At 46.0% G+C, this 13902-nt stretch overlaps 1 protein-coding gene across 1 annotated transcript in view; it reads left to right on the top strand.

The window, feature by feature from the left end:
- LOC140193128 (tubulin polyglutamylase ttll6-like) overlaps positions 1-13902 on the top strand; it is a 51583-nt gene that overhangs the window by 16408 nt on the left and 21273 nt on the right. The window contains exons 3-4 of the mRNA XM_072250542.1: positions 910-1066; positions 7930-8073. Coding sequence (XP_072106643.1) covers positions 910-1066; positions 7930-8073 — 301 coding nt within the window. The remainder of the gene's footprint in view (positions 1-909; positions 1067-7929; positions 8074-13902) is intronic.

Raw genomic sequence — 13902 nt, 5'->3', positions numbered from 1 at the left:
TCCCCAGCACACTTCGGTTGTGTTGTCTGTTAACACAAGTGGCATGTTTCACTGTCTGTTTCGGTGCACCTCCGATTAGTAAATGGACCTGATCTGATCTGAATTGTGGTCTGTAAAAAGATAAGGTTGTATAATCAACGCATAGAGTTGGCGTGATGTTTATCATCACCTTATGCCCCAAAGCCGGTTTGTTTAAAGATGATCTTAAAGGAGAGTTTAACCTGTCAAATCTCACCCATTTTTGCCAGAATGTGTGTCAATATTTGTCCCTGCTCATCCTTTGTTTTGCCAATGCAAATGACACATTTCACTGTATGTTTTGACGTACCTGTGACGTATCCATGAATCTGAACTTTTAACAGTGAAATCAGCAAATCTGGTTGGTGGAGGGTTTACAGAAACGTAAACCACAGTGGACAGTAGTGATGGCTGGAGTTGAGTAGTGTGGAAGAGAACAGGGGTGCAGCGGGCGTGCTGGAATCCGTGCTGGTCTGGGGTGGCTGGTTGCTCCTGTCGGTGCTGTCCTCTAGTGTCCACTCCTTGGAATACAAGCTTGATTGCTTGCAGCGGACCCAGCACGAGACAAGCTCATTTGCCCTCGCCTGCTGAACCGGGGCAAGTTGAGGAACTACTGCGTACTTATTCTTGGCTCCAGGCCAACATCCCAAGCACCCCATCAAACTTCAGGCCTGTGCTATAATTTTTGGTGACTGTATGTCCTATCATAACTGTATGTACTATGTGTGTCTTTGTGTGCTTGTGCTTTGCAACTTTGGCCCCAGAGAAATGCTGTTTCATTTGGCAGCATATGTGTGTACGGCCGGATGAGAATTAACCTTGAGCTCAGCCTTGAACTTAAAGACCTTATGACCTTCTTCTCTCAGTACTAATGAGTGCTTCTCGCTGCAGATATTTTGATTTTGTGGCCTACTATAAAGCCGGGAAACCCAAGACCTTCATCTGCAAGCCAAATCCTGACTATGACTGGCGCGGCATCTTTTTGACCCAGGACGTCAGAGATATGCAGTGCGGGGAGGACGTGATCTGCCAGGTCTACATTCCGAAGGTACTTTACTGCACTCTTGACTCTCTGCCTAGAATGTTAACTCTTTATCTGCATTCTGGTTTCCCTCTTACCCCTTCTCTTCTCCTCCTCCTTCCCTCTCTCCCACGGTCCACTGTCCCCTCCTATCAGATTCCTCCTTCTTCAGCACCTTGCCTCTTCCACCTATCACCTCCCAGCTTCTTACTTCATCCCCTATCCCCACCCACCTTTCTCCTCACCTGGTCTCACCAATCGAGCTTGTGGCAGGTTCCCCTTGCACCCCTTCTCTTCTCCTCCCCTCCCTCTGGAGCCCCTTCTTCCCTTTCTTCCGTAACCAACGGGAGTTGTTATCTTGTTATTTCATCTTCTCATTATTTATTGCTATTGATTTATATTTGCATTTCCACAGTTTGTTGTCTTCTGCACTCTAGTTGACCTTTCACTGATCCTGTTATAGTTACTCTTCGATAGATTTGCTGAAAATTAATCTCAGGGTTGTACATGGTGATGTACACGTACTTTGATAATAAAATTTACTTTGAACTTTGAACATAGACCACTCTCCTCTCTTATTATATTCCTCCTTCAGCCCTTTCCATTTTGCACCTAACTCCTTTTGGCCTCTGATCATCCACACCCACCTACCTTCCCCCCCCCCCACCTCACCTGGCTTCACCTAGCACCTGCCACGTTCTCCTCCCCCTCCCAACCCACCTTCTTATTCTGCCTTCTTGCCCCCTTTCTTTCCTGTCCTGGTGAAGGGCCTCAGATCAAAACATCACCTATTTATTCCTTTCCTTTGATGCTGCCTGACCTGCTGAGTTGCTCCAGCATTGTGTGTGTGTCTGAATTTCCAGCATCTGCTGAACCTCTTGTGTTTATGATTTACTGCACTCTTTCCTGCTGAGTATAGGCTGTCATAGAGGTGGATCCTAAAATAGACTTTGCTTTATTCGTTATGTTCTGCGTCATATGACGTGGACGATAGTCATAGTCATACTTTATTGATCCCGGGGGAAATGGTTTTCGTTACAGTTGCACCATAAATAATTAAATAGTAATATCTAAATTATGCTAGTAATTAAGTCCAGGACCAACCTATTGGCTCAGGGTGTCTGACCCTCCAAGGGAGGAGTTGTAAAGTTTGATGGCCACAGGCAGGAATGACTTCCTATGATGCTCTGTGTTGCATCTCGGAGGAATGAGTCTCTGGCTGAATGTACTCCTGTGCCCAACCAGTATAGTATGTAGTGGATCGGAGACATTGTCCAAGATGGCATGCAACTTGGACAGCATCCTCTTTTCAGACACCACCGTCAGAGTCCAGTTCCATCCCAACAACATCACTGGCATTATGAATGAGTTTGTTGATTCTGTTGGTGTCTGCTACCCTCAGCCTGCTGCCCCAGCACACAACAGCAAACATGATAGCACTGGCCACCACAGACTCGTAGAACATCCTCAGCATCATCTGGCAGATGTTAAAGGACCTCAGTCTCCTCAGGAAATAGAGATGGCTCTGACCCTTCTTGTAGACAGCCTCAGTGTTCTTTGACCAGTCCAGTTTATTGTCAATTCGTATCCCCAGGTATTTGTAATCCTCCACCATGTCCACACTGACCCCCTGGATGGAAACAGGGGTCACCGGTACCTTAACTCTCCTCAGGTCTACCACCAGCTCCTTAGTCTTTTTCACATTAAGCTGCAGATAATTCTGCTCACACCATGTGACACAGTTTCCTACCGTAGCCCTGTACTCAGCCTCATCTCCCTTGCTGATGTATCCAACTATGGAAGAGTCATCAGAAAACTTCTGAAGATGACAAGACTCTGTGCAGTAGTTGAAGTCCAAGGTGTAAATGGTGAAGAGAAAGGGAGACAAGACAGTCCCCTGTGGAGCCCCAGTGCTGCTGATCACTCTGTCAGACACATAGTGTTGCAAGCACACGTACTGTGGTCTGCCAGTCAGGTAATCAAGAATCCATGACACCAGGAAAGCATCCACCTGCATCGCTGTCAGCTTCTCCCCCAGCAGAGCAGGGCGGATGGTGTTGAACGCACTGGAGAAGTCAAAAAACATGACCCTCACAGTGCTCGCTGGCTTGTCCAGGTGGGCGTAGACACGGTTCAGCAGGAAGACAATGACATCCTCAACTCCTAGTCGGGGCTGGTAGGTGAACTGGAGGGGATCTAAGTATGGCCTGACCATAGGCCGGAGCAGCTCCAGAACAAAACTCTCCAGGGTTTTCATGATGTGGGAGGTCAATGCCACTGGTCTGTAGTCATTGAGGCCGCTGGGGCGCAGCGTCTTCGGCACAGGGATGAGGCAGGACGTCTTCCACAGCACAGGAACCCTCCGGAGCCTCAGGCTCAGGTTGAAGACATGGCGAAGTATTCCACGTAGCTGAGGGGCACAGGCTTTGAGCACCCTGGTACTGACACCATCTGGTCCTGCAGCCTTGCTTGGGTTGAGACGTTTCAGCTGTCTTCTCACCTGTTCAGCTGTGAAGCCCACCGTGGTGGTTTCGTGTGGGGAAGGGGTATCGTCATGAGAGCAGGGTGGGGGGCTGTGAGGAGGGGTAGGAGGGGAGAGTGGAATATGTGTTGGTTGGGGGCCGACAACAGATGACTCATGGGGGGGATGGGCAGGGGCCACAACGTCAAATCTGTTAAAGAACAGGTTAAGTTCGTTGGCTGTGTCCACACTGCCTTCAGCTCCTCTGTTGCTAGTTTGCCGAAACCCAGTGATGGTCCTCATCCCACTCCAGACCTCTCTCATGTTGTTCTACTGGAGTTTCCACTCAAGCTTCCTCCTACACCTGTCTTTAGCCTCCCTGATCCTGGCTTTCAGGTCCCTCTGTATTGCCCTCAGCTCCTCCCTATTTCCATCTCTAAACACCCTCTTTTTAGCGATCAGGATGTCCTTTATGTCCTTTGTCACCCATGGCTTGTTATTTGAATAACAAAGGACAGTTCTTGTCGGAACATTCCATGACCATGATTGTTCTTGGCCAATTTTTCCACAGAAGTGGTTTGCCATCGCCCTGTTCTGGGTAGGGGTGGGTGACCCCCAGCCATTATCAATACTATTCGGAGATTGTCTGCCTGGCACCAGTGATCGCATAACCAGGACTTGTGAACTGCACTGGCTGCTCATACGACCATCCACCCCCTGCTTCCACGGCTTCACGTGACCCTGATCCAGGAGCTAAGCAGGTGATGCACCTTGCCCAAGGGTGACCTGTAGACCTTACATCTACTTTGGTGGAGACCTATCCCACCCTGTTCCTCAACCAAGATAATGGAAATTTTATTACTGCTCTGGTGGTAATTTTGTGTTTGGACTGGGTATCCACAGCATTCTGTCACTGTGAATGATAGGCTGGTGGGAATGGTGGAAACTTGGGTAAGAAGGAAATCGGGGGATTTGAAGATGTGTGGGTTGAGTGGGATAGTGGGGGGCATAATTCACGAATGGAATAAGGACTTGAGGGATAGGCTGGGCAGGAATTTCCATTAGCAAATCCCTTTTGTGATTGTCGAGCCAACTTCACATGCTAAAGTGATTACGCATTGGAAAACCATAGAAACCATAGAAAACTACAGCACAGAAACAGGCCTTTTGACCCTTCTTGGCTATGCCGAACCATTTTCTGCCTAGTCCCACCGATCTGCACACAGACCATATCCCTCCATACACCTCCCATCCATGTATCTGTCCAATTTATTCTTAAATGTTAAAAAAGAACCTGCATTTACCACCTCATCTGGCAGCTCATTCCATACTCCCACCACTCTCTGTGTGAAGAAGCCCCCCCCTAATGTTTCCTTTAAACTTTTCCCCCCTCACCCTTAACCCATGTCCTCTGGTTTCTTTCTCCCCTTGCCTCAGTGGAAAAAGCCTGCTTGCATTCACTCTATCTATACCCATCATAATTTTATATACCCCTATCAAATCTCCCCTCATTCTTCTACGCTTCAGGGAATAAAGTCCTAACCTATTCAACCTTTCTCTGTAACTGAGTTTCTCAAGTCCTGGCAACATCCTTGTAAACATTCTCTGCACTCTTTCAACCTTATTTATATCCTTCCTGTAATTTGGTGACCAAAACTGAAAACAATTCTCCAGATTCGGCCTCACCAATGCCTTATACAACCTCATCATAACATTCCAGCTCTTATACTCAATACTTTGATTAATAAAGGCCAATGTACCAAAAGCTCTCTTTACGACCCTATCGACCTGTGATGCCACTTTTAGGGAATTTTGTATCTGTATTCCCAGATCCCTCTGTTCTACTGCATTCCTCAGTGCCTTACCATTAACCCTGTATGTTCTACGTTGGTTTGTCCTTCCAACGTGCAATACCTCACACTTGTCTGTCTTAATCTCTATCTGCCATTTTTCAGCCCATTTTTCCAGCTGGTCCAAGACCCTCTGCAGGCTCTGAAAACCTTTCTCACTGTCTACTACACCTCCAATCTTTGTATCATCAGCAAATTTGCTGATCCAATTTACCACATTATCATCCAGATCACTGATATAGATGACAAATAACAATGGACCCAGCACTGATCCCTGTGGCACACCACTAGTCACAGGCCTCCACTCGGAGGAGCAATTCTCTACTACCACTCTTTGGCTTCTTCCACTGAGCCAATGTCTAATCCAATTTACCACCTCTCCATGTATACATAGCGACTGAATTTTCCTAACTAACTTCCCATGCGGGATCTTGTCAAAGGCCTTACTGAAGTCCATGTAGACAATATCCACTGCCTTCCCTTCATCCACTCTCCTGGTAACCTCCTCGAAAAACTCCAGTAGATTGGTTAAACATGACCTACCACGCACAAAGCCATGTTGGCTCTCCCTAATAAGTCCCTGTCTATCCAAATGCTTGTAGATTCTGTCTCTTAGTACTCCCTCCAATAACTTACCTACTACCGACATTAAACTTACCGGCCTATAATTTCCCGGATTACTTTTCGATCCTTTCTTAAACAACGGAACAACATGAGCCACTCTCCAATCCTCCGGCACCTCACCCGTAGAGAGCGACTTTATAAATATTTCTGCCAGGGCCCCCGCAATTTCAACATTAGTCTCTTTCAAGGTCCGAGGGAACACCCTGTCAGGTCCCGGGGATTTATCCACTTTAATTTTCCTCAAGACAGCAAGCATCTCCTCCCTTTCAATCTGTACAGTTGCCATGATCTCAGTACTTGATTCCCTTAATTCCATAGACTTTATGCCAGTTTCCTTAGTAAATACAGACGCAAAAAACCTATTTAAGATCTCCCCCATTGCCTTTGGCTCCGCACGTAGCCGACCACTCTGATCTTCAAGAGGACCAATTTTATCCCTTACAATCCTTTTGTTCTTAATGTACCTGTAAAAGCTCTTTGGATTATCCTTCACTTTGACTGCCAAGGCAACCTCATGTCTTCTTTTAGCCCTCCTGATTACTTTCTTAAGTATTTTCTTGCACTTCTTATACTCCTCAAGCACCTGATTTACTCCCTGTTTCCTATACATTTCATACAACTCCCTCTTCTTCTTTATCAGAGTTGCAATATCCCTTGAGAACCAAGGTTCCTTAGTCCTATTCACTTTGCCTTTAATCCTGACAGGAACATACAAATTCTGCACTCTCAAAATTTCTCCTTTGAAGGCTTCCCACCTACCAATCACATCTTTACCAGAGAACAACCTGTCCCAATCCATGCTTTTTAGATCCCCTCTCATTTCTTCAAATTTGGCTTTCTTCCAGTTCAGAACCTCAACCCTAGGACCAGATCTATCCTTGTCCATGATCAAATTGAAACTAATGGTGTTATGATCACTGGAACCAAAGTGCTCCCCTACACAGACTTCTGTCACTTGTCCTAACTCGTTTCCTAACAGGAGACCCAATATTGCATCCCCTCTAGTTGGTCCCTCTATATATTGATTTAGAAAACTTTCCTGAACACATTTTAAACCATCTAAACCATCTAGACCCCTAACAGTATGGGTGTCCCAATCAATAAATGGAACATTAAAATCCCCTACCACCACAACTTTATGTTTCCTGCAGTTGCCTGCTATCTCTCTGCAGATTTGCTCTTCCAAGTCTCGTTGACTATTTGCTGGTCTGAGTGGGATTGATCAGAGAGAATTTTGAGGGTTTCTGCGTCGAGGGCTGGAGTAGGGGTAAGTCCGAAGGAAAGAACCAGATGCAGATAAACACGAGAGTTTCTGCAGGTGCTGAAAATCCAGAGTAACATATCCAAAATGCTGGGGGAAGTTAGCAGGTCAGGCAGCATCTATGCAGAGGAAAAAAGAGTCGATGTTTCAGCCCAAGACCCTTCATCTGGAATGCAGACACACATTTCAAAAATTAGTTACCGATGCGGATGGCGACCGGGGGTTCAGCACCAGATGCCTGCGTTCTGATCACTAATGGGATCCCTCTGCCTCCAGGGAAGGAGCCTGTGGCAGCCTGTCACTGTGTGGCGGCTCAGGTGGCCAGAGGGTCAGCCTCTACAGTGTCTCTTTCTCTCTTGACAATGGATTTTATATTCTGGGTTTTTCCCCATTCTTTCCTGTTTTTTATTTGAGTAGGCAGAGGGTGGGGGGATTTGGGGGTTGATGTTTTGTGTTTTGTGCAGGGGAAGGGGGATTTGGGGGGGGTTGATGATTGTGTTGCTGTTCTTTTTTCTACGGGGGGGGGTGAGTGCACGGGTTTGATGTTTCTCTTTCAACGACCTCCATGTTTTTTCCTTTGTTCCGTGGCTATCTGGAGAAGATGAATCTCAGAGTTGTACACTGCATACATACTTTGATAATAAGTGAAACCTTTGAACCTCACAGTGTGTTAACTCTTCCTCTACTTGTGCAGCCCTTCACTTTGGATGGTTTCAAGTTTAACCTCAGGCTCTACGTCTTGGTTACTTCCTGTGACCCTCTGCGGATATACCTCTACAATGAGGGCCTGGTCTGCTTTGCCACTAAAAAGTATTCCGAACCGACCGAAAAGAACTTAGTAAGTGACACATTGACTTATCTTTAAGACATACAGTTAATTCTCTGAAAGTACGATCCTACTTTTATAAGAGGTTAATTCTTGCCTAATTCACTGTTGTATGGAAGTAATCGACTCGGGTGGGATCTTGCTGTTACGTTCCCAACCCCAGCCAAAAGCTGACTACTCTGTCTGGGGGGGCGGGGAGTGGGAGGTTGGTGTGGTTACAGAAGCATCTCCTAACGAGTCTAGTTCGCAAAGTTTACAAGACAAGGTCAGGAAAAGCCCTCCCCACCATTGAGCACGTCTACAATGAGCGCCGCCATAAGAAAGCAGCAACTATCATCAGGGATACCCACCATCCAGACCATGCTCTCTTCTCATCAGGAAGAAGGCACAAGAGCCGTAGATCTGTCACCGTAAGTTTCAGGAACAGTAATCACCCTACAACCATCAGGCTCCTGAACCAGTGTGGATAACTTCACTCAGTTCAACACTGAACTGGTTCCACAACCTATGGACTAATTTCCAAGGGCTCTACAACTCATGTCCTCAATGCTTCTGTCTGTCTTTATGTATTTGTGCAGTTTGCCTTCTTTTGTACGTCGGTTATTTGGCTGTGTCGGTGTGTTGTTTTTCATCAGTTCTATTGTATAAGACCATATGAGATAGGAGCAGAATGGGCCATTCAGCTCATTGAGTCTGTCACCATTTCATCATGGCTGATCCACTTTCCCTCTCAACCCCAATCTCCTGCCTTCTCCCGGTAACCTTTCACACCCTGAGTAATGAACAATCTGTCACCTCTGCCTTCAGTATACCCAATGACCTGGCCTCCACAGCCCTCCATGTACACAATTAATTCCACAGATTCACAACCCTCTGGATAAAGAAATTCTCTTCATCTCCATTCTAAATGAACGTCCTTCTATTCTAAGACTGTGCCCTCTGGTGCTGGAGTCCCCCACCATAGGAAACATCCTCTTCACATCCAATCTGCCTATGCCTTTCAACATTCAATAGGTTTCAATGAGATTGCCTCTCAGTCTTCTAAGTTCTCATGCGTACAGGCCCAGAACCATCAAGCGCTCCTCCTGTAGTCATTCTGGTGAACGGCCTCTGAACCCTCTCCAATGTCCGCTCATCCTTTCTTAGATAAGGGCTGACGATATTCCAAGTGAGGCCTCACCACTCAACATTAACTCCTTTGTTTGATATTCTAGTCCTCTCGAGATGAATGCTAACATTGCATTTGCCATCATCACCACAGACTCAACCTGCAAATTAACCTTTAGGGAATCCTGCATGAAGGCTCTCTCGTCCCTTGCACCTCAGATTTTTGGATTTTCCGCCTGCTTAGAAAATAGTCTACCCTTTTGTTCCTTCTGCCAAAGTGTATGACCATAAACTTCCCGACACCGTAACTGTTATACTCTGCTCTGTGTCTGCCACTTTGCGTATTCTCCTTATCTGTCCAAGTCCTTCTGCAGGCTCCCTGCTTCCTCAACACTACCTGCCCCTCCACCTCTCTTCAAATCATCCGCCAGTCGGCCACAAAACCAACAATTCTGTCTTCATAGACAATACAGAAAGAAGCAGTTACTCCCCGCCCCCAACACTGATTCCTGTGGGACGCCAGTGGGTGCTGTGAACGCCTGCACGAAAATGAATCTCAGGCTAGTATATGGTGATATAGTCGTACTTCGATAATCAATTTACTTTGAAATTTGAACTTTGAAGATTTTATAAGATAAGTTTGTTACATGTACATCGAAACATCAAAACTGGGCTGAGAAGTGGTAGATGGAGTTCAACCCAGGTAAGTGTGAAGTGGTTCATTTTGGTAGGTCAGATATGATGGCAGAATATAGCTAATGGTAAGACTCTTGGCAGTGTGGAGGATCAGAGGGATCTTGGGGTCCAAAGCCATAGGACGCTCAAAGCAGCTGCGCAGGTTGACTCTGTGGTTAAGAAGGCATACGGTGTATTGGCCTTCATCAATCGTGGAATTGAATTTAGGAGCTGAGAGGTAATGTTGCAGTTATATAAGACCCTGGTCAGACCCCACTTGGAGTACTGTGCTCAGTTCTGATCGCCTCACTACAGGAAAGATGTGGAAGCCATAGAAAGGGTGCAGAGGAGATTTATAAGGATGTTGCCTGGATTGAGGAGCATGCCTGATGAAAACAGGTTGAGTGAACTTGTCCTTTTCTCCTTGGAGCAACGGAGGATGAGAGGTGACCTGATAGAGGTGTACAAGATGATGATCGTGTGGATAGTCAGAGGCTTTTTCCCAGTGCTGAAATGGTTGCCACAAGAGGACACAGGTTTAAAGTGCTGGGGAGTAGGTACAGAGGAGATGTCAGGGGTAAGTTTTTTACTCAAAGTGGTGAGTCCGTGGAATGGGCTGCCAGAAACAGTGGTGGAGGCGGATAGGATAGGGTCTTTTAAGAGACTTTTGGATAGGTACGTGGAGCTTAGAAAAATAGAGGGCTATGGGGAAGTCTAGTAATTTCTAAAGTAGGGACATGTTCAGCACAACTTTGTGGGCCGAGGAGCCTGTGTTGTGCCATGGGTTTCCTATATTTCTATCCATGTGGCAATCTAAGAGTTTCTTAAATGCCTCTCATGTATCTGCCTCTACCAGTGCCACTGGCAGTGCATTCCACGCACCCATCGCTCTCTGTGTTAAAAAATTACCTCTGACCTCCCCCTCCCCCATACTTTCCTCCGATCCTCTCGTGCTTTAGCATTCCCCGGCTATCCACTCCGTCTATGCCTCTGATCAGTTTCTACACCTCTATCGAGTCATCTCTCATCCTCCTTCACTCCAGGGAGAAAAGCCATAGTTTCCTCAACCTATCTCAACTCTGTGGTTAAGAAGGCATACGGTGCATTGGCCTTCACCAATCGTGGGATTGAGTTTAAGAGCCGAGAGGTAATGTTACAGCTATATTGGACCTTGGTCAGACCCCACTTGGAGTACTGTGCTCAATTCTGGTCACCTCACTACAGGAAGGACGTCGAAACGATGGAAAGGGTGCAGAGGAGATCTACAAGGATGTTGGGGAGCATGCCTTATCAGAATAGGTGAACTCGGCCTTTTCTTCTTGGAGTGACGGAGGATGAGAGGTGACCTTATAGAGGTGTTTAAGATGATGAGTGGCATTGATTGTGTGGACAGTCAGAGGCTTTTTCCCAGGGCTGAAATGGCTAGCACGAGAGGGCATAGCTTTAATGTGCTTGGAAGTAGGTACAGAGGAGATGTCAGGGGTAATTTATTTACTCAGAGAGTGGTGAGTGAGTGGACTGGGCTGTCAACGGTGGTGGTGGAGGCGGAAATGACAGGGGTCCCCACCTTTTTTGCACCGCGGACCTGTTTAAGATTGGCAATATTCTTGCGGACCGGCCAACGGTGGGGGGGGGGGGGGCGTGTTCAAGTTCGACAGTGTGTGACAGGAAATGAGGAAAGGTGCAGCTGACTCATATCGTTTCATATCGCCAAATCATATCGTTTCCTCGCGGCCCAGTAGCACATGCTTTGCGGCCTGGTACCTTTCCGCGGCCCGGTGGTTGGGGACCACTCTTTTAAGAGACTCCTGGATGGATACATGGAGCTTGGAAAAATAGAGGGCTATGGATAAGCCTAGGTAATTCTAAGGTAAGGACATGTTTGGCACAGCTTTGTGGGCCGAAGGCCTGTGTTGTGCTGTAGGTTTTCTGTGTTTCTATCCTCATAATCCAATCCAGGCAGCATCCTGGTAATCCTCTTAAATATTGAGGAAAATTGATGATTCCATCGTAAGACAGATTGAAAATGGGAAGTTGTGTGATATAACACTCAAGGATATATCTAGCCAGAGTTATTGGCCCTGCATCTTGTCTGGAGTTAATCTGCCTTGATTTCAAGAAAAAGCAATAGAATCATAGAAAAGTACAACACAGAAACAGGCTTTTTGGCCCGTCTAGTTGGTGCCAAACCATTTAATCTGCCAAATCCCATCAACCTGCACCCAGACCATAGCTCTCCATACCCCTCCCATCCAAACTTCTCTTAAATCTTGATATCAAAATCATATTCACATGAGGTTACGCATTGTATCGGAGGGATAGGAAGGTAGGCAGAGGGGGTGGTGTAGCTCTGCTGGTAAAGAATAGCATCAAATCAGCAGAAGGGTGTGGCATAGAATCAGAAGATGTTGAATCCTTGTGAGTTCAGATAAGAAACTGCAAGGGTAATGGCAGTTATAAACAGGCCTCCCAACAGTAGCTGAGACATGGAGCACAGATTACAACAGGAAATGGAAAAAGGTGTTTCAAAAGGGTAACGTTATGGTAGCCATGGGAGATTTTATCATGCAGCTCGATTGGGAAAATTAGGTTGGTAATGGATTTCAAGAGAGTGAGTTTGTTGAATGCCTAAGAGATGGCTTTTTAGAGCAATTTGTCATTGAGCCTGCTAGGGGATCACCTACACTGGATGGGGTGTTATGTAATGAACTGGAGGCGATTAGGAAGCTTAAGGTAAAGGAACCCTTAGGAGTCAGTGAAGACAATATGATTCAGATAGGGAGAAAGTAGAGTCTGATGTAGCGATATTTCAGTGGAGAAAAGGAAATTTGAAAGGAAAGTAAAGGTATGAGAGAGGAGTTGGCCAAAGTCAGTTGGGAGGAGATGCTGGCAGGGAAGACAGCAGAGCAGCAATGGCACAAGTTTCTGGGAAAATATGGGGAAGGTGCAGGATGAATGTATTCCAAAAACAAAGAAATACTCGAATGGCAAAATGCTACAACAGTAGCTGACAAGGGAAGTCAAAACTAATGTAAAAGCAAAAGAGAGGGTATACAACAGAGCAAAAATTAGTGGGAAGATAGAAGGTTGGGAAGCTTTTAAAACCCTAGAGAGAGCAACTAAAAGAATCATTAGGAGGGAAAAGATGAAATATGAAAGCAAGCTAGCAAATAATATCAAAGTTGATAGAAAAAGCATTTTCAAGTATATAAAAAATAAAGGAGAAATGAGAGTGGATATAGGACCGCTAGAAACTGAGGGAAGAGAAGTGAGTGCAGTTTCTATTACAAGGTTGAAGGTGCTCAAAAAGCTGAAAGACCAAAAGGTACTTTTTTCACCTGGACCAGACGAACTGCAAACTGGGGTTTTGAAAGAGGTAGTGGTAGAGAGTGTTGAGGCATTTGTAATGATCTTTCAAAAGTCATTGGACTCTGGCATGAAAATTCCAAATGTCACTTCACTCTTTAAGAAAGGAGGGAGGCAGCAGAAAGGAAATTATAGACCGGTCAGCCTGACCTCAGTGGTTGGGAAGATGTGGGAGTTGATTGTTAAGGGTGAGGCTATAGAGTACTTGGTGACACAGGACAAGATAGGACAAAGTCAACACGGTTTTCTTAAGGGAAAATACTGTCTGACGAACCTGTTGGAATTCTTTGAGGAGATTACAAGTAGGAGAGATAAAGGGGACGCAGTGGAGGTTGTATATTTGGGCTTTCAGAAGGTGCCACACATGAGGCTGCTTACCAAGTTAAGAGCCCATGGTATTACTGGGAAGTTATTAACATGGTTAGAGCATTGGCTAATTAGTCGGAGGTAGCGAGTGGGAATAAAAGGATCCCTTTCTGGATGGCTGCCAGTGAGTAGTGGTGTTCCACAGGGGTCGGTGTTGGACCACTTCTTTTTATGCTGTATATAAATGACTTAGATGGTGAAATAGATGGCAAGTTTGCAGATGATACGGAGATTGGTGGAGGGGCAGGTAGTGTGGAAGAAGCAGGTAGGATGCAGAAGGACAGATAGATTAGGAGAATGGGCAAGAAAGTGGCAAATGAAATACAA

The sequence above is a fragment of the Mobula birostris genome, unplaced genomic scaffold (genome assembly GCF_030028105.1).
Source record: "Mobula birostris isolate sMobBir1 unplaced genomic scaffold, sMobBir1.hap1 scaffold_392, whole genome shotgun sequence".
Lineage (NCBI taxonomy): Eukaryota > Metazoa > Chordata > Chondrichthyes > Myliobatiformes > Myliobatidae > Mobula > Mobula birostris.
The sequence above is the reverse complement of the archived record's forward strand: the minus strand, read 5'-3'. Positions and strand labels throughout refer to the sequence as shown.